The sequence below is a fragment of the Ahaetulla prasina genome, chromosome 8 (assembly GCF_028640845.1).
Source record: "Ahaetulla prasina isolate Xishuangbanna chromosome 8, ASM2864084v1, whole genome shotgun sequence".
NCBI classification, from domain to species: Eukaryota; Metazoa; Chordata; class Lepidosauria; order Squamata; family Colubridae; genus Ahaetulla; species Ahaetulla prasina.
The window spans coordinates 46,597,843-46,625,322 of NC_080546.1; the positions used below are offsets into that span (position 1 = coordinate 46,597,843).

Sequence of the window (27,480 nt, forward strand, 5' to 3'; positions counted from 1 at the left end):
TTTATTTTCATAAGCAATATATTTTATTCCCCCTCCCTCTTTTTATTTAATAATTGCTAACTGGTTTGAAATGCGTTGTGCATATTGGGGCATCCAGGACAAGCAGGCCGCAAATTTATATAGATAGCTGGATAAAGTCTCATGGATGCAGGCTATAGACTATACAGACTAGAAACTATATATATTATGGACAAGTTGAGATATGATGTTCATTAAAATGAAAAGATCAGGTTCAAAGGAACAAGCAGATCTGGCTTATATAATGTATTCTTGATGATGTGCACATGCTACAAGAAACCATTGGCTATCTTACTATCAGACTGTCTGAAAGTAATCGTGAAAGTAATTTAAATTAAACCAAGGGTGAAAAATAAATTGATATATAATTGGAGCCCAAGTAGGAATGAACATCCAAAGAGGGTTTATCTGTTTAGCTTTTCATAACATGTAACAAATTGTATTTGCAATCGAGTTTAAAAGCAATTCATTATAAAGCAGAGTAACTACTGAGTTCATAGTCCAGTATGAAACCCTTTGCTCCCTAAAAGTAAGACTTGTACAAATATTTAGTATGTTTTCTAATACATTTATTTTTGAACGAGAACACAAATCTGGCCAAATGCTTTATGAATACAATCCGATTGTTGATTGGGAATATACCTGGCTTAGAAAGTTTAAAGCTAAACTACCGTATATACTCGAGTATAAGCCGAGTTTTTCAGCACGTTTTTTGTGCTGAAAAAGTCCCCTCGGCTTATACTCGGGTCTATACGGCTTATACTCGAGTTTTTTTTTTTTTAAGCCCCTCGGCTTATACTTGAGTATATACGGCTTATACTCGAGTTTTTTTTTTTCTTTTTTTCACATTTTACCGGACGGAAGCCCTGCCGGTGCAGTGAGAGGGCGGGGCGGGGGAGCCGCCAGCCTTCTCAGCTGAGGGAGGGAGGGTTTCCCCAACCGGTAGGTGCCTCATTTCCCACCCTCGGCTTATACTCGAGTCCCCAGTTTACCCCAGTTTTTGGGGTAAAATTGGGGACCTCGGCTTATACTCGGATCGGCTTATATTCGAGTATATACGGTAATATGGAACAAAAATTCTAAACGATAGTGTGAGATTATAATCTAAAATGAACACAAATTTTATATGTAAACAGGCTGCTAATAACATTTTTTAAAGAACTGAAGAGGACAGAAACTTGAGTTTATCTTGAAACAACTGCTAGACATTGTTAATGTTATGTTTAACTTAAGATAAATTACCCTTTTTTAAAATCTACGTTGCCTGTTATACAGTATTACATTTTCACATTTTAGTGCAAGTATCAGTCATTCTGCAATGCAAAGATATTTGTCCAAATATTAGGAAATAGAAATTAAGCTGCAGTTTTAAGTGCACTACCTGGGAATCAGTCCTATGGATAAGAACATACTTTTGAGAACACATACATAGGATAGGCTCATAGAATTTCCATATATTTGGCAAAAATTAAAGGAAGCAGATAATTGTAATGAATTTCTTATATTAGAGACATTAGAGAACTATAAATATTTATATTTTACTTGAGAATTTTTAATCTAACTCCATGCATTTTTGTCATAAGTAGCTCTGTGAGAATGATGAAGTGTAGGGTAGATATTTATTTGAGTATACACCACAAAACATGTAGATGCTCTGTTGCTTTATTCAACTGTAAGCTGCTCAAGAGTTAGACTAAGGTTAGAAGTATAAATGGCACTAGCTCCACCCCAACCTGTTAGGCTGTTTTGGAATTTGAGATTTCTTCCATGATAGTGAAAATGTAATAATAATACATTATAGGTAACAATTTGCTGTTGCTTCATAAACATAAAAACCAATTATCCTAGATATCCTAACAGTTTGGTCAGTTTGCTATTTTACCTCGTAGACTCCATAAACCATCTCTATTGTTACCTGGCTATGTTATAGGTATAGCCACATAAATTTACTCTCATAACCGCTTGCAAGGTGTCCTTGAAACTGTCAGTGCTTCCTAAATTAATCTGTGACATGGAAATCTATCTTTATCTTTTCTCTTTTCACGTTACGTTTTTGGAATCCTAAGTGCATTCAAACTGAAGTATCTCCACGTATCAGATGAAAAATATTAGTATGATTGCTTTGTTCTACTCATTTCTCTTTAAAGTAATGATGTAATCTGTCAGGTATAAATGGGCCAAAATGCCAAGGATGTGTGCTCTTCCTTTATACATGATATATAAACATGTGACTCACATATGGACACTTTATATCTAAGCAAGAGTTTAATCCACAGGTTACTACAAATGGCTGTTGTCCTAAAAATACGCATATGGAGGAATTTGCAATGGGTGAACATGCCTAACCTGGCAGGCTCTATTAAGATAGCCCAGGGCTAGAGTATGTCATCATGCCTTGGCCATTTTGCAATGAAATCCCTTGATGGAATTCTTGAAATAGTCAGAAATGATTGCCCAGAAGCCAACAATAGAATTGAATAAACAAGCAGATGCTTTGACAAAATATTTTTCAAGTTAGTCTTCTAAAATTGTATTACTGTTTGGTTCTTAGGTTACTTCCAACTGCAGTCTTTGCCTAGATTTTGTACTCATTTCCAGGTATAGGAAGCAGAAGGAATAGTAAGTTCACTTTACAAACTAGGGAAGCCTTGCAAAACTGAAAGGATCATATAACTAGCCAAAAATACACATGCTGGTGTCTGTCAAAGTAACTTTCAGCAAGCATCATCAAACCTCACTACTTGGTCTTTCCTTTCCTTTCCTTTCCTTTCCTTTTCTTTCCTTTCCTTTCCTTTCCTTTCCTTTTTCCTTTCCTTTCCTTTCCTTTCTTCCCTTCCCTTCCCTTCCCTTCCCTTCCCTTCCCTTCTTTTCCCTTCCCTTTCCATGTGGGATTTTATTAAAGTTCACTTTTAAGCCCTTCTTAAATTATCTAATAGGCTTTTTATACAAACATATCCAGAAGAAAAAAAGTTAGTAATTAATATCTCAGACACGAACAAGTTTGTATTACAAAATGTGCTCTGCAGTTAGAGTTACAAAGCATATCGCGTGCTTGTCATAATTTATTATAATGGAATTTGCAAAAACAGTTTCAAAGCATAAATAAAGAAACAGCAGTTATAAATAAAGAAGAGCGAAGGAAGAAAAAAAGGAAGACATATCTAGGCAATTCCTCTTTGAAATATTTATTGCTAGTAAGCAGATGGTTGCAACTGTTCTCTGCCAGTTTGCCTTTCACAAAGTATAACCCTCATGCTCTGCCACCCAGTTTAGCTATGCTGTACTTACTGGCATGCCTTGCCCGGTGTTTGTGAGGTCTGCTGGGTTCCTTTTCAGAGGGCTGTTCGTCTTCCCCCTGCTCTGTGCCTTCTGATGAGATTCCAAAGGAGACTACAGAAGGAGGTGCTTCTGACTGCCCTCCTTCCACTTGAGACTCTACACACCCCTTTTCGGCTAGAAACTTGGATGCTTCTTTTGCCTGGTCAGAACAGTCCAGAATCACTTCAATCTTAGTTAGAGAGGGTTCCTTTCTCTCATATTCATGAGTCCCTTGGATCTCTTTGCCACCAACAATCTGGACTATCTTGCCTGTCCACTGGGCAGAAGGCTCTTTTACCCAGCTAGTCGCTTTTTGTGTTAGGACCGACCCTGTCTCCAGGGGCTTGCTCTCTTGGACCTCCACAACAGTCAGACCAGTGCTGCTGCTTTTATTCCTGTCAGGTGGAAAGGACAACTGTAACTCAACTGTAGAGCCAGGCTTGCCTCCAGTGAAGGCAGACGCCTCTGTGCAGTGTACTTTAGGGGCTTCGATCACTTTGGGAGGGATTTTGTAGCAGGGGATTATTTCTTGCTTTGCTCCAGAAAAATCCACAATAGTTTGTTCTGTATTTGTTGGGAGTGTTTCCTCAGTTGGCACTATGATCTGCAATTCCTGATGGGAACTTGGCATTGCTGTTCTGATTTGTAGGGTTGTGCTTTCTTTATATTCCTTATTTTTAATGTCAGTGAGATTTTCATTTTCTAGTTCAGGACTTAAAGTTTCATTTGTCCCATTGGAGAATCTGCAGATATACAAGTAACACAACAAATTGTATAGTGTGCATAATTTTATATTCATGAGCTTGCAAACCATTTTACGTGTTGGTACTATATATAGAAAATCACCAGTTTGGTGTAGTGGTTAAAGGGTCAGGCTAAACCTGGGAGGCATACTGCAATGGCTAATATAAATATGATCTGGAAAAGCAGATATATTGATATACATATAAAAAGCAGGCTAGTTAGAGCAATAATCTTCCCTATAATGAGGTATGTGAATGAGCACTGGACACTAATGGCTGATCGAAGAAGTGTCATTGCAAATCCTATTACAGGCTGTGCTATTTTTACTATACATCTAAGGCTACAATTCTGGATGATAATGTGCACATTTTCAACCTGTCTGTATAGATTTTTTTTTCCAAAGGTGAATTTAAAATAGAATTAAAAGTGGAGAGTCTAAAGCTATTATATTACATGGCACAGTCATTCAAAAAGCTATATATGATAAATGAAAAACACGTTGCTTAGTATTGCTGAGTGATACTTCACAACTAATTTGTACCAATTGCTGGAACTACAATTTGTCTTAGGACCAATCCATAACATTTATTCAAACATGATGGAACTAGCGTGAAAGACAAACATATTAATTTACGAAGTCCTGTGACTGTAGCTGGTTTTCATCACATTGTGTTACTTGGACAATCAATGCTTGTGCTTCATATATACACAATAAATTCATAAACATTTCCTTGTAAGAAAGAAGACTGGGGATAAGCCAGATAATTGTTAATCTTTATTGGTAGCTTGGATTCTTGGGCTGTATATGTGTAGGGAAATGTCAAGAGAAAGAGAGAGAGGGAGAGAGACAGACAGACAGACAGACAGACAGACAGACAGAGGAAGAGACTGGATTTTGAAAACCTTTATGTTTATATGGACTTATTTTCTCTACAGACTCACACTAAGGCTGAAATAATTGGCACTTATTGGTAAGAATCATGTACTTTCCTCAAATAATCCTGTAAGGAATTTGTTCAGAAAACTCAATTTACAATTGAGTTTGTACAATTGTACAACTTACAATTCTCCACAAATTCAAATTCATTATATATTTGCTAATTGGTAAAGATGATCCAGGTATAGGGGTCTGCAAACTTGGCTCTTTTAAGAGTTGTGGACTTCAACTCCCAGAGCAAAGCTGGCTGAGGATCTCTGGGAGTTGAAGTCCACAAGTCTTAAAAGAGCCAAGTTTGCAGCCAAGTTTTACACTCATTATTCTCTCTGTGTCAAAGTATCTGGAGCCTTCTATATATGAAAGTTGCACCAATTCAAAACTGTTATCACCTGTGAGTGTCTCCGTAAGGCCCTGGGCAATTTATTAAGCCAGTTAAATTCAGAAATCTACCAGTTTATTTATTTTATTTATTTATTTATTTTGTCACAACATCATACAAAAAGATTATATAGTATATACACATATAAGCATATATAGGAAGAAGAAAAGAAAACAATAGGACAGGAACGGTAGGCACGTTTGTGCGCTTATGCACGCCCCTTATGGTCCTCTTAGGAATGGGGTGAGGTCAACAGTAGAAAGTTCAGGTCCTGCTGCAGAGAAAATGCTGAAAACAGTTTTGCAAGTTCTCCTTTGCAGCTCTGGGGCAGTTTCTCTCCCCACCCCTCCATTCTCATTACCTTCTGGCTCCCCTGAAAAATCATTGTTTTTCATTGTCCCCATAGAAAGCCCATTTTTAATTTGTTTGGATATGTTAAGACAAGGAGAAATGTGCAATAGCACAAAACTCTGCTTAGAATTGGAAAAAGGCTATGTAAAGTAAGTGGTTCTATGGAAGGGACTTTAGTGTAAATACCCTAAGCACCTTTTCTCTGTCCTGACAATATAGGTACTAATATTTTGCTAGTATTACTTTGATTATGCAATGCAGTAGGAATTAAATTGGCCAAGAAGACATGGGTGATTCTTCTTATTTCTCCTTCCCTGTTATATAAATTACAGTATCTGCCCAGTACTTGAGATGCACTTATTGAAGTGACTTAGTCAATACTTCAATGGGAGGGAGAGAGGGAGGGAGGGAGGAAGGAAGGAAGGAAGGAAGGAATCCAAGAATTGTAATTTAGAAGAGAAAACCAGGAAGACTTCATATGATACATTACCTTATGATTAGCTGATATATTTGCATTAATAAACGTTGCATTACAAAAATACCATCTATTTCTACAAACTTGATTTTTAGGAATTTAAATTCTATATACTGTAGCTCTGAAGTATTGCATAGAATAAAGTTGCATACAGTAATAATGTGAAAAAACATTAATCTTGTTAATCATTGTTCAAGTTGCAATGATACATAACCTGACATTTGTTTGTTTATTTGTTTGTTGTGGATTCAGTTCAAAATGATTGTGACCAGCTACTTAGGAATCTGCTTACAAATATTTAAATTTTCCGGGGCATTAAGATCTGTTACGTTCACAATCTAAAAATCATTTTGAGGCAAGATGGATGGCATATAAGTTTCATAATAAATAAAATTAAATACATAATTAAAAGAATGTGAGTCATAGGCTAATGGTTGAGGCCGTACTGTAACAGGATAAGAAATAAATCTGAATGTCTGTTACCTTTTGATAAGCATTTGAAGAGTGTCAGTCAGGCCTTCCATCAGAAGAAGAACTTCAGAATAAGTCAACTCAGCACAAGGGTTGCCATTGATAGATATCACTTCATCTCCTTCACATAACCCAGCCTTGGATGCTTTGCTTTTATTTCGAATCTAAAAGAGATTTGAAATTAAAAAAATGAAATCATTATTCATCAACCAGGGTGTTTGGCTTATTTAGGGAAAATAGATGTGTCAAAACATCTGAGTTGATATTTTTCTTTATAGTGAGGAAATAAATTCCTTATATATTTTTAAGCCATCAAAATACTTTTGTAACAATTATCAGTTTCAAATTTAGATTTCAGCAATACATAATTGTACAGGGTTTTTTTTTTAATAAACCACGAATCTCAGAAACTATTTCAGCATTGGCCTATGCTTTGTTCTGCATTCAAAATGCTAATGAGAGATTTGTCATATGAATGAACAGATGATTCAATTAGTTCATTCGTATAATAGTACTTCAATATATATTTAAATTCAGCTACATATAAGAAGGCTCGGAGGATGGACTATGAAGCTAACTGGTCATTTACATAGCATATAAATCTCACCATTGCAAGTTAAAGAGAAATGTAATGTTAATTTAAAGAAATAACTGAATATTTGAATATCACTTTAACAGTACAATAGGAATATCTGCAACCAGCTTTTTTTTCTATCTCTAAATGCAGCTCATGAAATCAACAGTAACTGTACTTGAGTGTTGATAATACTGCATTAACCTTTAGAGCAGAATATATATAAATGTTTTCCTTTGTAAGGGAATACTTTCTTTTTTTTCTGTAATCATATAATATGTCTTTATGTGTTCTGAAATTCCCAATCTAAAATGATAAAATGCAATATTTTACTTTAATCTTCTATGTTATCCTGTTGCATATGTAGGCCTGATTTGGTATCAATGGAATTAATGTGAACTTAAGAGCCTTAGAGGAGGGGGAGGGGAAGCTTTCTTCCAAATGTGACATCTCCTGCCCTACCAATATTCAACATTCCTGCAAGATTCGCTAAGCATGAGTCATACTGAGCTGCATTAAAAATAACTTTAAAACCCAAACTCTTGGCTCATTGGAAACTCAGCTGCTACCCAGACTGGGTTAGACATAGATTGGAATTTTAGTACAATTAAAAAGATACAAGTCTTCACCAAAGCATTTCTATCTTTAAATGACACCTAAAATGTTTTATGTGTTGCAAGACTAACATTAAAATCTACATTCTTGTATGTTTGCATAATAAAATAGTATAAAATGTTGATATGAGCTGCAACACTAGCTGGACTGTTGCATAAGCACTAGATATATTGTCAAATATGGGCATGTATATTTGCAAAGACTTGGAAAATAGTTTGAAGAGCACCCAGCAGTGCAGTAACCCAGGCATAATAAAAATAATAGTTTCAATAATTAAAGAACCCTGAATTGCTATGCCCTCTTAATACCCTATACTTGATGCTGCTTTACTCAGTAAATCATACTTTAGGCATTAACATTAATAGGGAAGGAACTTTTGTGCATATAATTCCATGAATACAAAGAGCCATGAACATTTGAAAAATGATATTTGGTGATAAATGTATAGGCAAGCGAGAACAACATTGAGGAATGGAAGTAAGATCAAAATATTTGCACAATTTATGACATTGCACACTGCACTTAATGGCATATCTGAAACTATGTGTGGTGGAGCTGGGGTGCATGAATATGCATATTTGATTACACTATCATTTTCTTAATGAAAAATAAAGCATATAATAATTGCATTCTGCAGAGGGAGGCCATTGGTTCATCCTGTCCATTATTGTCAAAACTCATTTCATACAAGAGGTTTATCAGGAAGGTTATGCAATGCTGCAGAATTTTATGAAAGAGGTGCTTTTGAATGTGCAGAAGTGTAGATACAGCACCTAACTGTGCCATAATAAACTATGTCTGTTTTCCAGGAAGCAACCACATGAACTTTTTTATCAGACCGGGCTGCTTTAATAATCTGCTGTTGCTAAGTGGTGTGGTCATGTGTCACAGTACTTTATGACTATATTGCTTAGTGACTGCAGTTCCAGTCCCAACTGTGTATGTGTACATACACACACATGAACACGCATACATACACACACATGAACACAGATACACACACACACACACACAAAATTAAATAAAGTGATAATAGAAAAAGAAATATCAATACTTGGCATAGATTCAGTCTTAATTCATAAATAAAGTGTTGTTTTTTCCAATGGAATTGGTATTTCAAAAGAGCTTTATTCTAGTATTTTCTTCTTTTCCTTTCACTCTGTAAACATCTGTAAACATCATCCACAACAGCAAAAACTGACATCATTTAATATTTGATTAAAATATTAACATCAAATATTTGATGTTCTTCAACATCAAAACTTGATGTTGAAGAACATCAAGGATGAAAGCATCACAGAATTCATTGTATCACTCATTTTTTGATATCAGATATACTTTCCAGAACAGGGGTCTCTAACCTTGGTCCCTTTAAGACTTGTGGACTTCAACTCCCAGAGTCCCTCAGGCAGCAAAGCTGGCTGAGGAACTCTGGGAGTTGAAGTCCACAAGTCTTAAAGGGGCCAAGGTTGGAGACCCCTGTTCCAGAACTTTGAATTCTGTTAGATGTTTGTTTTTACCGTGCAACTTTCCTGTGGTGACAATTGTGGCAGCTGAGTCACATCAATACTTAATCCATTTCAACTTGGTTAAAAACTACAATTCACCTTCATACCATTTTACCACCTTCACGCTGCTTTGCAGCCAAACCTTGGCTAAGCATGCTTTAAGCTCCTATGAATCTGCCCTTCAAAGAAACTGCAAATCATAAGTCTCTTGAGAACAATTTCAAGTTAGTAATCCTCGGCATTATTGTGGGCCATTCATCTTAATTGTATAAAATACCAGGCGTTGATTGGGACAATAACAAAGCACTCTCTGTAGCTTTTTGCTCCTTCCATAAAAGATAAACATTTACAAATATGGTGTGGTATGCTGTGAATGCGTTTCCTTGAGGAAATACATAAACATTCATGCTGCCTTGGAAAAACACACTTTGGAACTGTTTGATACCAGTTGCTATTAAATTGAATGGTTGTTTCTTGGAACATCAATACAATTTGTTCCCATTTTGCACCTTTCAGTAGTATTGCATTGTATTTGTCATAATTTTTACTCAGCATGGCATCTGAACTCAAATCCACATCATTGGAGACCCTGTATACTATTCCAGTATAATTTAAAATAGCTGTATATGTGGTAATGTGATAATAGATATGTGGTAACGTACTAGTATTTGTTCTCTTACAACAGAGAAGTATGTATACTTTACAAAATAATGAATATTAAAGGAATATTTCCCTCTATAACATGATATAAGGAAGAAACAAATGATGTAGAACCAGTTTGGTCTAATGCAGCGGTCACCAACTGGTGGTCCATGGACCACTGGTGGTCCGTGAGGAAATTTTGGTGGTCCGTAGAAAAATTATTTGCTTTTTTATATTGCACTAATTACTAGTTATCTTTTTTTAAAAATCATATTAGTGGTCCATGGGATTTAAAATTATGGATTTAGTGGTCCTGAGGTCCAAAAGGTTGGTGACCCCTGGTCTAATGGTTAAGACACCAGGCTATAAACCAGGAAACAATGATTTCTAGTCCTGAATTAGGCATGAAAGGCAGCTGGGTGACCTTGGGCCAGTCACTCTCTCTTAGCCCAATCCACCTCACAGAGTTGTTATTGGGGGGAAAGGAGGAAAGTATGTTGGATAGATCTTTGAATATTAGTAGTTTGGGTCGGTAGTAATGTTGTTGGTTTGAGCTCCGAGCTTGGTGATTTGGTTGCAAACATTTCATCCCCATTCGAGGAGACATTTTCAGTGCGCTTTGGATTGTGCACTGATCTTTAAATACCTTTCTGAGTCCTGGTCTGATTTCTGGTTGTGTGATTGGCTGGACGTAGTTGCTGAGTCATAGTGCTTGGGCACAGTTGTAACTGTGTTGACTTAGGGCATGACAAAGAGGCAACACAGGTAGCTGGCAGTTCAAACTACACACACGCACACCTTCAGCAGCCTCCGGCGACAAGTACACCTGTAAGCACAACTGCTGCAAAGCAAGAAATCCAGCAGGGCAATTCAATGAGTCCAGGAAGCCTGGAAGAAATCAGGAAATCCAGGAAACTTCAAATGTCGGTAATGGCACTCAACACTCCAGGAATTCAGTGTTTCTTCCCAACAAAGCCCCTCCCCACAGTGTCTCCTTAAGTCTCAGGTGTGTGCCTTGTGGAGAGGGGAGGGGTGGTCTCCTACCGAGTAGTCAGGTCAGCCTGAGCTGTTCCCATCTTCTCTCCACTCTCCGCGCTTGAGGATCAGGAGGGGGTGGTCCTTGCTCATCGCCTGAGCTCTGTCTCTCATGGTCACTGCTTATCCTCTTTTGGTAATTCTGCCCCCATTCCTCCCTGCCTACAAGCTGCCCCAATCCTGAAAGGCCCTGGCCTGACTCGGCCTGCTCCTCCCCATTTTCCTCTAAAGCTAATGAAGTTTTCCCCTCAATCTCCATTGGATCTGGTTCTGGCTCGTCTTCCTTCACATATGGGGGGCATAACAGTAATCCAGGCAAAGTCAAGGAGGGAAAGGGAATTCCTGGAAGCCTGGTTTTCAACCAATAAATCAATTGGTCAACAGGCCAATTGACATCAACCCAATCTACCATCAATTGACATCAACCCAATCTACCAACTACTTAGAATGAAACAACATACTTTTTTCAGTTCAGTCTTTGTCAACAGCAATGGCATCTCCCCCTCATTTCCTAGTTGTACCTCATCCAATTGTAATGATCTAATCCACATTGATTTTACTGAAGATACCGTCATAAGGGCACTACGCAAACTAAAGCCATCTCTATCTACTGGTCCCGATTGAATATGTGACTTCTTTCTTTCTTAAAAAGCTTTCCTCCACCGTTGCTGAACTTCTAAGCACCATCTACGCAGTATCTTTTAGTATGGGCTCCTTGCCTGACATATGGTCATTAGCAACAATCATATCTATCTTAAAAAAAGGTGACCCCGGCCTTGTTGAAAATTATAGACCAATCTCTCTTGGTTGTGTCACGTGTAAAGTCATGGAATCCATCATAAACCAATCCATCACCCTCCACTTAACGACAAATAACCTACTCTCTGATAAACAATTTGGTTTCAGGAAAAAAATTGTTATGTAGTCTGCAACTCATACACTGCAAAAACATCTGGACCTCTGTCACTAAAAACCAGAAATTCTAGGGCAATTAGCAGGAGTACCGCTTTGATCTTGTCTGCTTCCTACACATGGTACACCAGCTATCAATTGAGAATCAGTATTCTATATTACACTCACCTGCAATATTTTCAAAGGACCAATAAATATTTTAAAATAAGAATATCTTAACCAAAAGCCTTGAAATTGAGTAGAAAGGTCTAAATTATATTTAAGATAAAATTTCACCTGAAACAACAGAGCAGTAAGCCTTGAGCATTTAAGAATTCATTGGGTTAGGGTGACAGTGAAAATCTAGCTTTGCTAACAGAAGTTTGAAAAAATTGATTAGTTGCTTTGGTTCTTCTGGATGTTTTCATTAGTAACTTCATATGCTGAGACCGTGTAGAATGTTTATTTTGAAAAATAATTCTACTTCTTACTTTCAGATAAATGCTTAGAAATGAATTCATATTGAACAATTAAATTGTTCTGCCTATATGCTCATCCATTTCATTTGAAAAATAAAATTAAGGATAAATAAATCTCGGCAGTTTGTGCTAGAATTTAATTATATAAATATTTTCTTTAGCACAAACTATCATTTTTTCCCCACCAATGTTGGAAAACTGCAGAAGTCATCCTATATAACCTGTCAAGTCTGTAACTACAATAACATACTGAATGATAACAGAAATTGCTTGCAGTATTGAATAATGCATACTGTGCCTCAGGAAATACTGCACCTAAATCTGATCAGTGGCACATTCAAAGTCACTTATTTTCTAATCTGAAAATAACTGTGGTAATGAAATAGGAAGATATCACTTTAGAATAGAATTAGAATAGAATTTTTTTATTGGCCAAGTGTGATTGGACACACAAGGAATTTGTCTTGGTGCATATGCTCTCAGTGTACATAAAAGAAAAGATACGTTCATCAAAAATCTTAAGGTACAACACTTAATGATAGACATAGGGTACAAATAACCAATCAAATCATATTAGGAAATAGTCAATATAAATCATAAGGATACAAGCAACAAAGTTATAATCATACAGTCATAAGTGGAAGGAGATGGGTGATGGGAACGATTAGAAGATTAGTTTGACAGTTTTGAGGGAATTATTTGTTTAGCAGAGTGATGATGTTTGGGAAAAACTGTTCTTGTGTCTAGTTGTTCTGGTGTGCAGTGCTCTGTAGCATCGATTTGAGGATAGGAGTAGAAACAGTTTATGTCCAGGATGTGAGGGGTCTGTAAATATTTGCACGAGTCAAAACAGCCCTCCTTTTGACTCATGCAGTATACAAGTCCTCAGTGGAAGGCAGGTTGGTAGCAATTGTTTTTTCTGCAGTTCTAATTATCCTCTGAAATCTGTGTCTGTCTTGTTGGGTTGCAGAACCAAACTGTCGTGTCCCACTCCTCCGCTGACGGCTGGGTCCGGGAAATCCGAATCAGGCTTGCCTCTGCAGCTCTGCCCAAAGTCCTAGCAAAGTCCTCAGAGCAGGCAGGAGACCAGTAAGTGACTTCAGCAAGATAAGTTTGACTTTTTGCCTGACTCAGAGACTGCCAGAAAGTAGCTCCTTTATATAGGCCATGGGGTGTGGCACCATGACTCAGCACTCATTAAGGCCTGCCCCTCCCTTCCCTCTGTAGCCTCCGCCTCTCCAATCTTCTGATGCGAGGGTCACACCAATCAGCTGTTCTTGGGAGTAAACCCTCCTCAGGCTCACCTGCTGTGGAGGAGGGGGAGGGGTCTAGCTGCTCCGTTTGCCTGGGCATGGAGTCAGGGCTGGGGCAGGGAGATTCTCCTTCTGCAGTTTGTGTGGGCATGGAGCCAGGACTGGGACCGGGAGGCATACATTCCTCAGTGTGCGGGAGCAGGTAAGAAGGCCCCGGCTGCTCTGAGGGCGGGCAAGACACAACACAAACTAACAGTTATAGAGGTGCAGATGACAGACTCAGTAATTCCTCTGTAGAACTGTATCAGCAGCTCCTTGGGCAGGTTGAGCTTTCTGAGTTGGTGTAGAAAGAACATTCTTTGTTGTGCTTTTTTTGATGACATTTTTGATGTTAAGTGTCCATTTTAGATCTTGCAATATGGTAGAACCTAGAAATTTGAAGGTCTCTACTATTGATACTGTGTTGTCTAGTATTGTAAGAGGTGTAAGTATGGAAGGGTTTCTCCTAAAGTCTACTACCATTTCTACAGTTTTGAATGTGTTCAGTTCCAGATTGTTCCGGTCGCACCACGAGCCTAGTTGTTCAACCTCCTGTCTGTATTTCTGTCTGTCTGTCTCCTGTCTGTAATTCATAATTATCTCGAATGAGATCGATCACTGTTGTGTCATCTGCGAACATCAGTAGCTTAACAGATGGATCGTTAGAAATGCAGTCATTGGAATATAGAGTTAAGAGAAGTGGGGAGAGCACACAACTAGGGGCTGTACTGATTGTACAGGTATCTGATGTGATTCTGCTTAGCTTCGCCTGCTGCCTCCTGTTTGTTAGGAAGCTTGTGAATCACTTACAAGTGTGTTCAGGTACCTCTAGATGGTTTAATTTAATTAGAAGAGTGTCTGGAATTGTGTCAGTATTGAATGCTGAACTAAAGTCTACAAAGAGGACCCTTACATAGGTCTTTGGAGATTCAAGATGTTGTAGGATGTAGTGCAGAGCCATATTAACAGCATCATCTGTTGGTCTATTTGCTTGGTATGCAAATTGCAAGGGGTCTAACAGCGGATCCTTAATGGTTTTGACATGGAACAGCACTAGCCTTTCAAAGGTTTTCATGACTACAGATGTTAGAGCAACTGGTCTGTAGTCATTCAGTTCCTTGATGGTGGGCTTCTTCGGCACAGGGATGATAGTAGAGCATTTGAAACAAGAAAAAACATAGCACATCTCTAGTGATTTATTGAAGATTTGGGTGAAGATGGGGCCAATTGGTCAGCACAGACTTTTAAGCAAGAAGGAGTTGTCTTGTCTGGGTCTGGAGCTTTTCCTGGCTTTTGTATGTGAAATAGGTCTTGCACTTTCTTTTCTGTGATCACTAGTGGTTGTGAACCCAATGAGATGGGGTCAATTGTAGGAAGCTTGGCTGTTGTTGGTGTGTCTGAGATGGGAGTTGTGGAGATAGGTGGCTGTAGTTTCCTTTCAAACCTGCAGTAAAACTCATTCAGGTCATCTGCCAGTTGTTGATATCCTTCAGCCTGGAAAGAGGTTTGCAGTAGCCGGTGATATTTTTAAGAATTTTCCACATGTTTGCTGATTCATTTGAGAACTGATTCTTTAGCTTTTTAGAGTAGCTTCTTTTTGAAATTAAATTTGAGATTAAACTCACAACATAATATACCAGATTATAGTGGCCCAGTTCACAAAATATGCTAAGGCAATGGTTGGCTTCTCACAAATTGCTAAACCTCAAATTATGCAATCACTCTAGTGATTGTAAAATCACCTTGTGAGTTTTTATTCCCCTAATGCCCCATTTGAAAAGTGATGGAAACTCTAACAAACATGTAATTCAATTTTACAGCTGAAACAATATGCAAAATAATATCTTAGGGCTCAACTTTTAGAAAGAAATTTGAATTGAACTTCTGATTATTTTTCACTACTATGAATGGGTTTGCAATTCTGGCAGACAAAAATCCACTCATAGTTGCACCAGCAACATCCATCCCATAAGCCCAATTTACAATATGGGACTAACTAATTCAAAAGAGTTTTTTTTAAGTACTGAGTTCAGTTCCCTATTTTGTAGAAGGAAGTTAAAGCATTTCAGACAGATATAGGTCTAACTCTTCATAAGCTGGTCCTGTGAAATATACTCCGCCATCTCTCTGGATAACTGATTAATGATCAATATGACATGACTTCAGATACATGAGTTTTTCCCCTGTGTTCTTTGATCTATCTATATGCTACTAAAACTCTTATATTGGGCAAAATGGTGCATCATAGCCCTCAACTGTTTCAACCAAGTGGGCTAACTTACAGATTGTGTCCCAAAGCTTGGATCTATAATTCCTGTGGAATTAAAATTTGGCAAATTTTATAAAACATTTTATGACATATCTTTAGTCAACTGCTATCTTTGGTTACCTTTGGTCAACTGCTAATGTTTGACTGTGATGTACTGTTCAACATAGGCTAGTTTCAGGGCAGATAAATATCTGAATATCTTCCTGAATTTTGAAGAGTTTCTCCAGTACATTAGAAACTCTTCTATTGTTGAAGGCCATAGTTATGGAATTTGGTGAGAAAATATCTTTGAAGCAATGACCCAATGGGTCATGAGATGTCTAATCAAATCTAAACATGCCCAGATCCTTTACTCTAAATTTAGTCTGAATTGTAATTGAGGTACCCAGAATCTGAAAAGGACTGAATGAGTCAAAATAAAAAAAAATCCTATTATCTGATAACTATCCTTCCATTAATGTGCTTACAATGTGTAGAGCACAGTGCAGTAATCCAAACAGCAGGTGACTAAGGCATGGGTGACTTTGAGCAAGGCCTTCCAGTCCAAAACTTGTTCTTCTTTCATCTCCAATTTCAGAATTTCATTAATATTTTGAACAGCCATTTTGTTTCTTTAATTAGCTTTTGCTTTATTGTATTACTGCCATATAACTATTGAAGGATGAATTACTGTCTGATGGCTGTATATCACACCTAAATACAGTATATGGCAGTGAAATGGGCTAGGACAGTTCTGGATCCTGCAGAAACATTACCTAGGATGAATGCATTCTTAGGCCTTCTGAACAACCTTATTTTCCATTATTCTATGTACTTTATATAGTATTACCTTTCCTGGTCTCCTTCTCTATGATTCTAAACATATGGATCAGTATTCAAGCATAGGCCAAAAGGGGACTTTTTGACAAGGGGAAAGAAATAACCAATTGCTTGAAGATTTGTTTGAGTTTCAAAAGTTATATCTAAATGGGTACTTATTATCATCATGTTAATGAATGCTCTTTGGCAGGAGGCCAGGGTGAGCAACTGAGGAGGGATGAAGTAATAATTCTCAAAATATTATCTGGCAAACTGACGATACAGCACATTTCTGAACAGTGAGCACCATGCATTACACTAGAGCTCCATGTTTTAAGAGATGATATTGTGCCAGTCTCTATTTCTATTTAAATGGCGTTTGTTCTTGTTTTCTCTACTCTCAAATATCTTCTATAGAAATAACATTTACATCACCTCCCCTGCTAATGCTTTCAGAGTTTATGACAGGGAAAAGAAAAACAGATACTACTACTCTCAAGATACCACTATCAACTTACCTATACAGCCTTTATTATTGCTGGCTCTATGCACTAAGATATGCTTCTTAATAAACCTCTTAGAAAAACATTGTTTTGGAATACTAATGGAAAGGAATTGTTTTCTTCCTGCTTTTTTCACACATGTTTTTGTTAGGTTCGGGCAATGAAGAGGCAGGAGACCAGTGAGTGACAACAGCTCTTTAGTTTATTGTGACCCCAGCAAAGCACAACCGGCAAAAACCCCTCTTTAAATACTCTTTTGGTTGAGGCTTCAACCAATCAGCAACGTGCAATTTTCCCGCCCAAAATTCCCTCTCAAAGTTCAAAATACATTACACTCCTTCCCTCCCAGAACGCTTTGTACCTCTATTTACATAATATTAGCATGCTATTTCTCTACGTAGTCACGCAGGTAGACAGGGCGTCTCCTAACTCTTTCTGACCTGCGCAGTTCATTCTCTGGGAGAGAGTCGAGCTGGTCGGAGGGACTGTTTGTTCCTCCCAGCTCCTCCTCTAGGCCGTCCGGCCCTGGATTTTTGGCTCAGTCGTCCCTGTTGCCTTCAGGAGGAACCGGTTGGCGTCGCTGGACTTCATCGGAATCAGATAAGTCCTCCGCTCGCCTCGGGTTTGAGTCAGCTGCAGATTCAAACAATTGGTAGTCAGGGCCTGGTTGTTTGGTTTCTAGTTTGTTTGGTATACGTTTTCTTAACTGGTCTATGTGGCGTTTCCAGATCCGGCCGTCCTCCATGTCTACTACGTATGATTTGGGTCCGGTTATGCCCAGAATTTCCCCCTTTAACCATGTTGGGCCCTCGCTATAGTTGTGTGCCCATACTGGGTCACCCACTGTCATTTCCCTGGTTTTTCCTTGAATACCCTTGTACCCATCTGGGGTATAAGTTGGGTTTAGTCGGTCTAGTGGGCACCTGAGTTTCCTGCCCATTAAGAGTTCCGCTGGGCTGCAGCCAGTTGTTACACAAGGGGTCCTATGTTGTACGGCCAGGAAAGTGTCTATTTTCGTTTGCCAGTTGCCTGGACTTATCCTAGATAGCGCTTCCTTGGTGCTCCGAACGAAACGTTCTGCAAGTCCGTTCGTCGCCGGGTGGAAAGGCGCCGAGAGGACATGTCTGATGCCCTCTCCCGCTAAATACCCCTCAAACTGGTTTGCCGTGAATTGCGGGCCGTTGTCAGAGACTAGGGTATCGGGCAGGCCGTGTGTTACGAATAGATGCCTTAGGACTGTGATTACTGCTTCGGCCGTTGTGCTTTTCATGAGGATGATTTCTAACCATTTTGAGTAGGCATCTACTACAATTAAAAAGGTCTGCCCATGGAACGGCCCCGCAAAATCTATGTGAATCCTGGACCATGGCCCCTGGGGTTTCTCCCACTCTCTAACTGGGGCTGTAGGGGGTAGCGACCTCGACTCTTGGCAGGATTGGCATTTCCCTACCCTGTCGCTGATGTCCTTATCCATTAAGGACCACCATACATAACTCCTCACTAAACTCTTCATCCTCACAATCCCTGGGTGGCCCACATGCAACAGTTCCAACACATTTTTGCGCAATTTTTCTGGGATAACTACCCTATCCCCCCATAACAGACACCCCCCTTGAACCGACAGCTCTGATCGTTTTTTCGCAAAGTCTTTGAAACGCTCGCCCGGCGCAGCGGGCCAACCCCTTTGCACCCAACCGATTACAGTCTGTATTGTAATGTCCCTGTAAGATGCCCTAGCCACTTGCTTGGATGTGACTGGGCCAGAGTCCAAAGAGTCAATTAGCAAGACGGGTGTCCCCGGGGTTGGGTCTTCAATTGTCTCTGGTAAAGGGCATCTGCTCAGAACGTCCGCATGCCCTAAGTCTTTTCCTGGGCGGTGGAGCAATTTGTAGGAGTATGCCGCTAGGAAAATAGTCCATCGGGTCAGCCTGGGAGAAAGTGCCACAGGTGATGGGCGGTCACCCGCTAAGAGTCCTAGAAGGGGTCTGTGGTCCGTGACTATCTCGAAATCTCGCCTGAACAAGTATTCGTGGAATTTCTTAACCCCGGAGACTATGGCCAATGCCTCCCTATCTAGCTGGCTGTAGTTCCTTTCCGCAGAGGACATTGTCCGGGAATAATACGCTATAGGGGCTTCTGTTCCATTCGGTAACCTATGGCTGAGCACCGCCCCCACCCCATATGGTGAAGCATCACAAACTAGTACTAGTGGCAACGTGCCATTGTACTGGATGAGGAGGCTATCGCTGGACAAAAGGTTTTTTACCCCCTCAAATGCCCTAGCCTCTTCTCTGCCCCAGGACCACACAGCTTTCTTTGCTAGCAACTTATGTAGCAGTTCGGCTACTGTTGCTTTATTCTTCAAGAATACCGCATAGAAATTAACAAGCCCCAAGAATGCCTGTTATTCTGTTTTATTTTTGGGGGCTGGGGCCTTTCTAATGGCCTGTACCTTGCTCTCCGTGGGGTGGATCCCTTCCCTGTCTATTCGGTATCCTAGGAATTCTACAGATTTCACCCCAATGTGGCATTTGTTGAGCTTAACTTTAAGCCCAGCAGACCTAAAAATGCCCAATACCTTCCTTAGTTTTACCCCGAGTTCCTCTAAGTTTTCAGCTGATACCAATACATCGTCGAAGTATGGTACCACTCCTGGTAGGCCCTGTAATAATCGCTCCATTAGGTTCTGGAAGAGCCCTGGGGCCACGCTAACTCCGAACTGGAGTCGCGTACATTTGAAAGCCCCGCGGTGCATGACAATTGTCTGCGCCTCAGCTGTGCTGCTATCTACTGGTAGCTGCTGGTAGGCTTGGGCCAAATCGAGTTTGGCGAAGACCAGCCCTTGCCCTAATGAGTGCAGCAAATGTTGCACCACTGGAACGGGGTATGCACTTTTCTGCAATGCTTTGTTAAGCGTTGCTTTGTAGTCAGCGCAAATCCGGACCGATCCGTCCGGTTTGACTGGGGTTACTATGGGTGTCTCCCATTTTGCATGATCGACGGGGACTAGTATTCCCTGGCTTACTAGCTTGTCTAATTCTCGGTCAATTTTGGGCTTTAGGGCGAATGGAACCCTCCTAGCCTTTAACCGGATGGGGGCGACTTGGGGGTCAAGGTTGAAAGAAATAGGGGTCCCCACGTACTTGCCCAGGCAATCCTTGAAAACGTCCTCGAACTCCTTCAGTAGTTCGTCTTTGAGGATGACGTCATTCCTGTGGACCCCGGTCACTCCCATGCCCAAAGCTCGGAACCAGTCCAGCCCTAGCAAGCTCGGTAGAGTTCCGTTTACTATGGTGATTGGCAGGGTCTTTTTGAATTGTCCATATTTGACTTGGACGGATGTGACTCCTCGAACAGGGATCCGATTCCCCTGGTAGTCCTGCACTCTCAGCTTCTGGGTTTGTAGCTGACGTTCTGCGATGGCTGGCAAGTCTCTCACGATGGTGTCCCAGGACATAATTGTGATTGGCGACCCAGTGTCTACTTCCATTTGGCACTGCACCCCTTCAATGTAGACTTGGGTAAATATTTTCTTCTCTAGTCGTGTCGATGCGTGGCCCACTCTCACAGTGGTCTGGTTTAACTTTGCGCCCTTTTTAAATGGACCAATCCCGGGCCGCTTCGCTGTTCCCGCGCTCTGATTGGTCGGTTTGAATTTTTGGCGGGAAGGTTGGGGGGCTCGGCAGGCCCGAGCTATGTGTCCTTTTTTTTCACACCGCCGACAAACCGCGTCCTTGAATCTGCAGTTTTGCCGTTGGTGTTGGCCCCCACAACTCACACATTCGTCCCGGTCACCTCTCTCCAGCCTCCCGGTGTGGAACACCTCTTCCTCTTCCTCACCTTCCGATTCGGCCTGGACTTCCTCGCTGTGGACCGGTGTAGTCTTTGTCCCGGCACCCTGCGCGTTTGGCTTTTGCAAGGTCTCCGCCGCCTTGGTGGACATCTCGTGAGCTCTGGCTTCGTCCAGGGCTATCGCTAAAGTCAGGTTGCTTTTAGACAGCAGCCGCCTTTGTAGTCTGATGTCCCTGACCCCACAAATGAGTTGTTCGAGTAAGGAATCCTCCAAATCTCTGTACTCACAGTGGTTTGCGGCTTTCCTCAACGCGGCCATGTACACGCTTATCGATTCGCCCTCTCGCTGTACCCGTTGCCTTAACTCGAACCGTTGGATGAACTTTGAGGGTACCGGTGCGTAGTGCACTCGAAGTGTTGTTTGTAGTGTCTGCCACGGTACCGATTGTACCGGCGTTGGCTCTGAGAGTGACTCCGCCGTATCGAAGACCTCTGGACCGCAGTGGCTCAGGAAGTACGCTCGCTTCCGATTATCCGAGACTCCCTGTAGTTCGTTTGCTTCGAGGAAACACTCGAAGCGAGCCATGTACGACCCCTATTTCTCCTTTGCTGGGTCAAATGGCGCTGGCGGCGTGTAGCTGGACATCGCTATTTTCTGCCTTCGAGAACTGGCTGGGTTCGCGAATTCCTGGTTCCTTCAGCTCTTTAACGATCTCACTGTCTCAACATCCCACCTTCGTCGCCAATGTTAGGTTCGGGCAATGAAGAGGCAGGAGACCAGTGAGTGACAACAGCTCTTTAGTTTATTGTGACCCCAGCAAAGCACAACCGGCAAAAACCCCTCTTTAAATACTCTTTTGGTTGAGGCTTCAACCAATCAGCAACGTGCAATTTTCCCGCCCAAAATTCCCTCTCAAAGTTCAAAATACATTACAGTTTTAAAGAGAGAAATAATGAAAACAAAATATCTTAAAAACCTGTCCTTGGATTCTCCTCTAACTGTAGGACTGGGACCAAGGAGATCATTAAAGAACTTTCTTTGTACAAAAAAGTATACTTTTTATTTATTTATTTATTTATTTATTTATTTATTTATTTATTTATTTATTTATTAATCCAATTTCTATACCGCCCTTCTCCCGAAGGACTCAGGGCGGTGTACAGCCATATTAAAAATACAAAAATACACATAATATAAATAACAGATTTAAAAAACATTTAAAACAAATATATTAATTGGCCAGATTGCTAAAACGGTCAAAGCCGACATAAAACCCTTTAAAATTTAAAAGCTATAATTAAAATACATTTAAAATACATTTAGGCTAGTCCCGCATGATTAAATAATAAAGTTTTTAATTCCCGCTTGAAGGTTCGGAGGTCGGGGAGTTGGCGTAACCCCGGAGGTAACTCGTTCCAAAGAGCCGGTGCTGCCACAGAGAAGGCTCTCCCTCTGGGGGCCACCAACCGACATTGTTTGGTCGACGGCATCCTGAGCAGGCCCACTCTGTGGGAGCGCACAGGTCGTTGGGAGGCTATCGGTGGCAGAAGGCGGTCTCGTAGATACCCCGGTCCTAAGCCATGGAGCGCTTTGAAGGTGGTCACTAACACCTTGAATTGCACCCGGAAGGCTACCAGCAGCCAGTGCAAGCCGTGCAGGATAGGTGTTATATGGGAGCAACGTGGTGCTCCCTCTATTACCCGCGCAGCCGCATTCTGGACTAGCTGGAGCCTCCTGGTGCTGTTCAAGGGGAGCCCCATGTAGAGAGCATTGCAATAGTCCAGGCAAGAGGTAATGAGGGCGTGAGTGACCGTGCGTAAGGAGTCCCGGTCAAGGAAGGGGCGCAACTGGCGAATCAGGCGAACCTGATAAAATGCTCCCCTGGCGACGGCCGTCAGATGTTCTTCTAAAGACAGCCGATCGTCCAGGAGAACGCCCAAGTTGCACACCCTTCCCCTGGGGGCCAGTACTTCACCCCCAACAGTCAGCGATGGCGAAAGCTGGCTGTACCGGGACATCGGAACCCACAGCCACTCTGTCTTGGTCGGGTTGAGCTGGAGCCTGTTCCTCGCCATCCAGACCCGCACGGCCTCAAGACACCGGGCCATCACCTCGACAGCTTCGTTGGGGTGGTTTGGAGTGGAAATGTACAGCTGAGTTTCATCAGCGTACAGGTGATAGTCCACCCCAAAACCATGGATAACCTCACCCAGTGGCTTCATGTAGATGTTGAACAGGAGAGGCGAGAGAACCGACCCCTGAGGCACCCCACAAGTGAGGTACCTAGAGGTCGATCTCTGCCCCCCTGCCAACACCGTCTGCGAACGGTCAGAGAGATAGGAGGAGAACCACCGATAAACGGTGCCTCCCACTCCCAATCCCTCCAACTGTCGCAGCAGGATACCATGGTCGATGGTATCAAAAACTTTTGTACACTCCTTCCCACACAAAGAAGGTTCCTGTAATAAGGAAGTACTGGAAACTCTGTGCAACTCAAACAAATAAGCTTGTTTTCACTTAAATGGATTTTTGCTTTCTATGCAGCATCAGTTCCAAAATTCTTGGAATCGTGTTCACTATCCATTATGCTTGATCACAATTACATCAGAAATAAGATTCAGAGCAGCTGCTCATTGTGTCTTCAGTCCCCTGGGCCTGTTTCTTCCAATGGGTCTAGTTTATTGCTTTCCTGTCCATGGTGACACAAATAAACCAGGAAGACATACTTCCTTTTGCCCAGAGGGAATACTGGAAGCAGCACTAAGTGAAGTAAATATATTTTATAAGGATCTTTTTCACTCAGTATGCAATTATCACTCACGGTGATGTCACTTGTTAATGCTGAAATGAGCACTCAAAGTGGTATTTTTTGCTACTTGCCTCATTGCTCGAGTAGCCTTCCAGTTAGCACCAGGAGCTACAAAGCAGACAGAAATCCAGTTTGTGCCTAGCTTGTAAGTAAGGCAGTTATAGCAGGAATTAACACAGTGCTCAGATTTCTGGGGAATGGCTTAGTCTCTGTCTGCTGCTTCTTGCAACACTTCCTATAGTTGCTGCTCTTAAAGGCAAGTTTTTAACAAAGAAGAATAAAATATACAGAGTAGGGGGTAGGGTGTTTTATCACCATATACTATTAGTGTCAGGTTGGAAATATTTTTACTCTAAACATGCTACTAAATTCCCTGGGCTACCAAGAAAAAAGAGGCCCACTATTTTTCAAAAGAATAGCTCTCACTTTAAATGCATGATAAACACATTTGTTTAAGGTCAAGACATTAGAGCCCCAAGTTGCATCCCAACCTGACATATTTCTCCTAAGTTACACTGGTTTAGTGGAACATAAAAAGACATAATTTTGTCTCTTTGCGTTCTTTGTTTTTGGACTTTTGACCTGAGAAATGCTGGTTTGGTGCATTAAGGAATCAATATTCACTTTCCAGGTCTAGATTAAAGTTGGCAGAAGGCCCAGGATATGGTTCACTTAGAAAATTCTTCAAAATATTAAGCACGTGTTCCTCTTTTCATTACTCAACATTGTTTGTAAGTCTTTAGCAGTTTAGGTCCATGTGTAGGATTCGGCTTCCCCAAACATTTGATCTTGCCCCTGCTTTGAACTGGAAACTCAGCTGAAATTTCCTGTATTTATTCATTTAGTATATTTCCAGGCAGCCTTTATTTTTTTTTAAAAAGGAACTGGAATATTACTCAAAGCTCAATCCAGAATTCCTAGATTGTATTTCTAATCTATTTCTTTTGGTTGCCTTTACCCTGCCCTGCCCTGCCCTGTGTCTGCTTGTAATTTACCTGACCTGCTTACATTATCCATTTTCTGCCTACTTTATCCATGCAAAGCCTGTTCTGACTTGGAAACCAAACTTTGGAAATGTTGAAGCAAAGTTCTCATAGCTAATATGATTCTCCCCTTTTATTTCTCTTCTGTAGAATGAAGCAGCTGTTAAATCCATCTTGGCCAACTTCAGGAATAAGTTGCCTTGCCTTGTCAGGTCTGGCTTGGCCAGGTCTTTTTTCTTAAATTACCTTGCATGAATAAAATCAGATCAGTGCCCTGTTTGGGTTAAAAGTTGCATCCATAACCAATACAATCCATTTCCGTGCCTCCACTGATGTGGAGAATTTGGGGATTATAAATTGTACGCAAGAAAAGATTTAATCTCCAAAAGTGTAACTTGAGCAGCCACAAATCAAAGTCATACTCTGTTGAATCACACCAAATAAGAATGTTTCCACTTGTGGTTACCTAGTTTCATAAGGCTTCATGGGTTAGCTCGTTTATTTTATTCTGTTGCCAGACAATTAAAATAATCCCGGGAACATGTTCCAAATGTCAGCATGAAATATAGCAGTTTTCATATTGCCTGTCAAATCAAAGCCAAAGAGAACGCTATTTTTAGATGGGCATCCCATTCACCCACCTATATAAGGCTGTACTAGAGCGGTTGGTGCTTTTGTATAATACATGCAAGCGACAGTTATTTGAAAGAGAAAAGAACTGGTTTTCTTCCTAGGAACAAGAACATAATTAGAGGAGAGGTTACTGATATTAATATCAAATCAGTCAATATAATTTAGCATTTATAATAGCATTTTAAATCTTACACATGCACTTGCATATTTGTTTCTTTTAGACAGTATGTATCCTTCCTATCTGCCTAGTGCCACATATTTTTTCTCATTCATTAATTTAATTGTTTTAAAATCTAGGAACAGGTAAACGATTTTAATATGAGCGTGTCTTCCTTTTTTTTTTTACTCTGCAATATCTGAAACTAAGAATTTTTAGAAAACAGGTAATACTCACTTGGGGCCTTTCTCTGCTGCTCACTTGAGCCAACAGAAAACTAAACCAACATAAAAGCTATTGCTCTCATTCCTGGTCCCTATCCAGTCTTTATAACTTCTATTCCAGCTTACGGGTTGCTGGTATCCTCATTTCTGCCGTGAAAACATGCTAAGCAAAGCCAATGATTAAAATATTTGCTGTATTGAATACCATGATGAAAATTTACGTGGCAGTTGATTGCAGTTGTCTGACCAAATGAAATGAAGCCATTTCCTTTACCTGCAGTGATTTTGTTATTACATTTCTTTTTTCCTGCCTATCCTACTGCTTAATTGAACCCTTCCCTTGTGCAGTCTCAGAACTAAGTAGCTGTTGGTTGCTGACCTAACCAACATTTTAGCCCTGAGAATCGCTGGCTCCGTGCCTAGCTCCCAGCATGTCTCCTACAAATTTCCCACTTTACAGCCCATCCAAACCATCCTGTATCTTAAATCTTCAGCAGGCTAGAAAGCCATTTCTCCAGCTTCATGTTACAATTCTCCCAGCCATTGATCAACTATATGGGTATCATCTTTGTCCACCTGGAAGGGGGAAAAAAATAGAAGAGACTCTCCAGGATTCAAGAGGACAGGATATGACTGCACCATCCTGAAAAGACCAATTTTCACAGCACAACTATGACAGAACAGCCAGGCTTCATAAATACCAGGTTGGTGATGGTTTCTTTGGGAAAACACTACTTTAAAACCAGAACAGCTAAGGACAATTTAGCCTGCCTCATTCATGTGCTAAGAATGAACTGAGAGCAACATTATGGACATAGAATGAAATAAAGATGTTGACAGGCAAATCGGCCTGGACTTTTTGCTATTATTATATTTTATTATATTATTATTATGCTATTATTCATGCATTTAATTTATCTTTATTTAAATTTAAATTTATAAACTAAGACACACTTTTTACTAAAAGTGTTATGTTAGAGGCTATGATTCTATATTCTTGTAATACAGAAACATGATCTATGAAACTGAATTAGAATTATGACTTGTTTTAGGTAGAAAATTCTGTCAAGTTATGAAACAGAAATGTCATCCTAATGTTGTCCCAATTGGACAATAGCATGGTTAACTGTAATGACCATTTGAAGAATGGCAAGCTGCGGAGATCAATGCACTTGGAAGGTACTGTGCTGGGGACAGCTTTTTCGATTCATCTTACAGAAAGCACTATTGGGACAATGGAGTTTAAAGTGGTTTAGTAATCATGACTAATCTCTCAAAAGCTAAGCAAGACTAGATCTGGTTATTATTTGAATAGAAAACAATTTAAAAATACCAAGGTTGTATCTCGAAAGTTGAACAAAAAGATGGCATTGGCAAACCAATTCAAATTGTTACTGAAAGAAATACATGGACATGAACATGTAATTACCAAGAGCCAAGCTTCATATTTACCAAAATGAAGTACTCTGCAGTGTTCTGAATGATATAAGCCCTAGCAAAAGATATAAACCCCCTTCTGTCGAAATACTGACATTGAAAAAGATAAACACATCTGGACTGGAGCTTGATTCAGATGTTTTGT

At 40.4% G+C, this 27,480-nt stretch overlaps 1 protein-coding gene across 1 annotated transcript in view; it reads right to left on the reverse strand.

Annotated features, from left to right (window-relative positions):
* The window catches only part of SYNPO2 (synaptopodin 2), a 112,048-nt gene that overhangs the window by 25,941 nt on the left and 58,627 nt on the right, over positions 1-27,480 (reverse strand). The window contains exons 2-3 of the mRNA XM_058192609.1: positions 6,706-6,857; positions 3,307-4,079 (exon numbers count right to left, since the gene is read on the reverse strand). Of these exons, the coding sequence (XP_058048592.1) occupies positions 3,307-4,079; positions 6,706-6,857 (925 nt within the window). The remainder of the gene's footprint in view (positions 1-3,306; positions 4,080-6,705; positions 6,858-27,480) is intronic.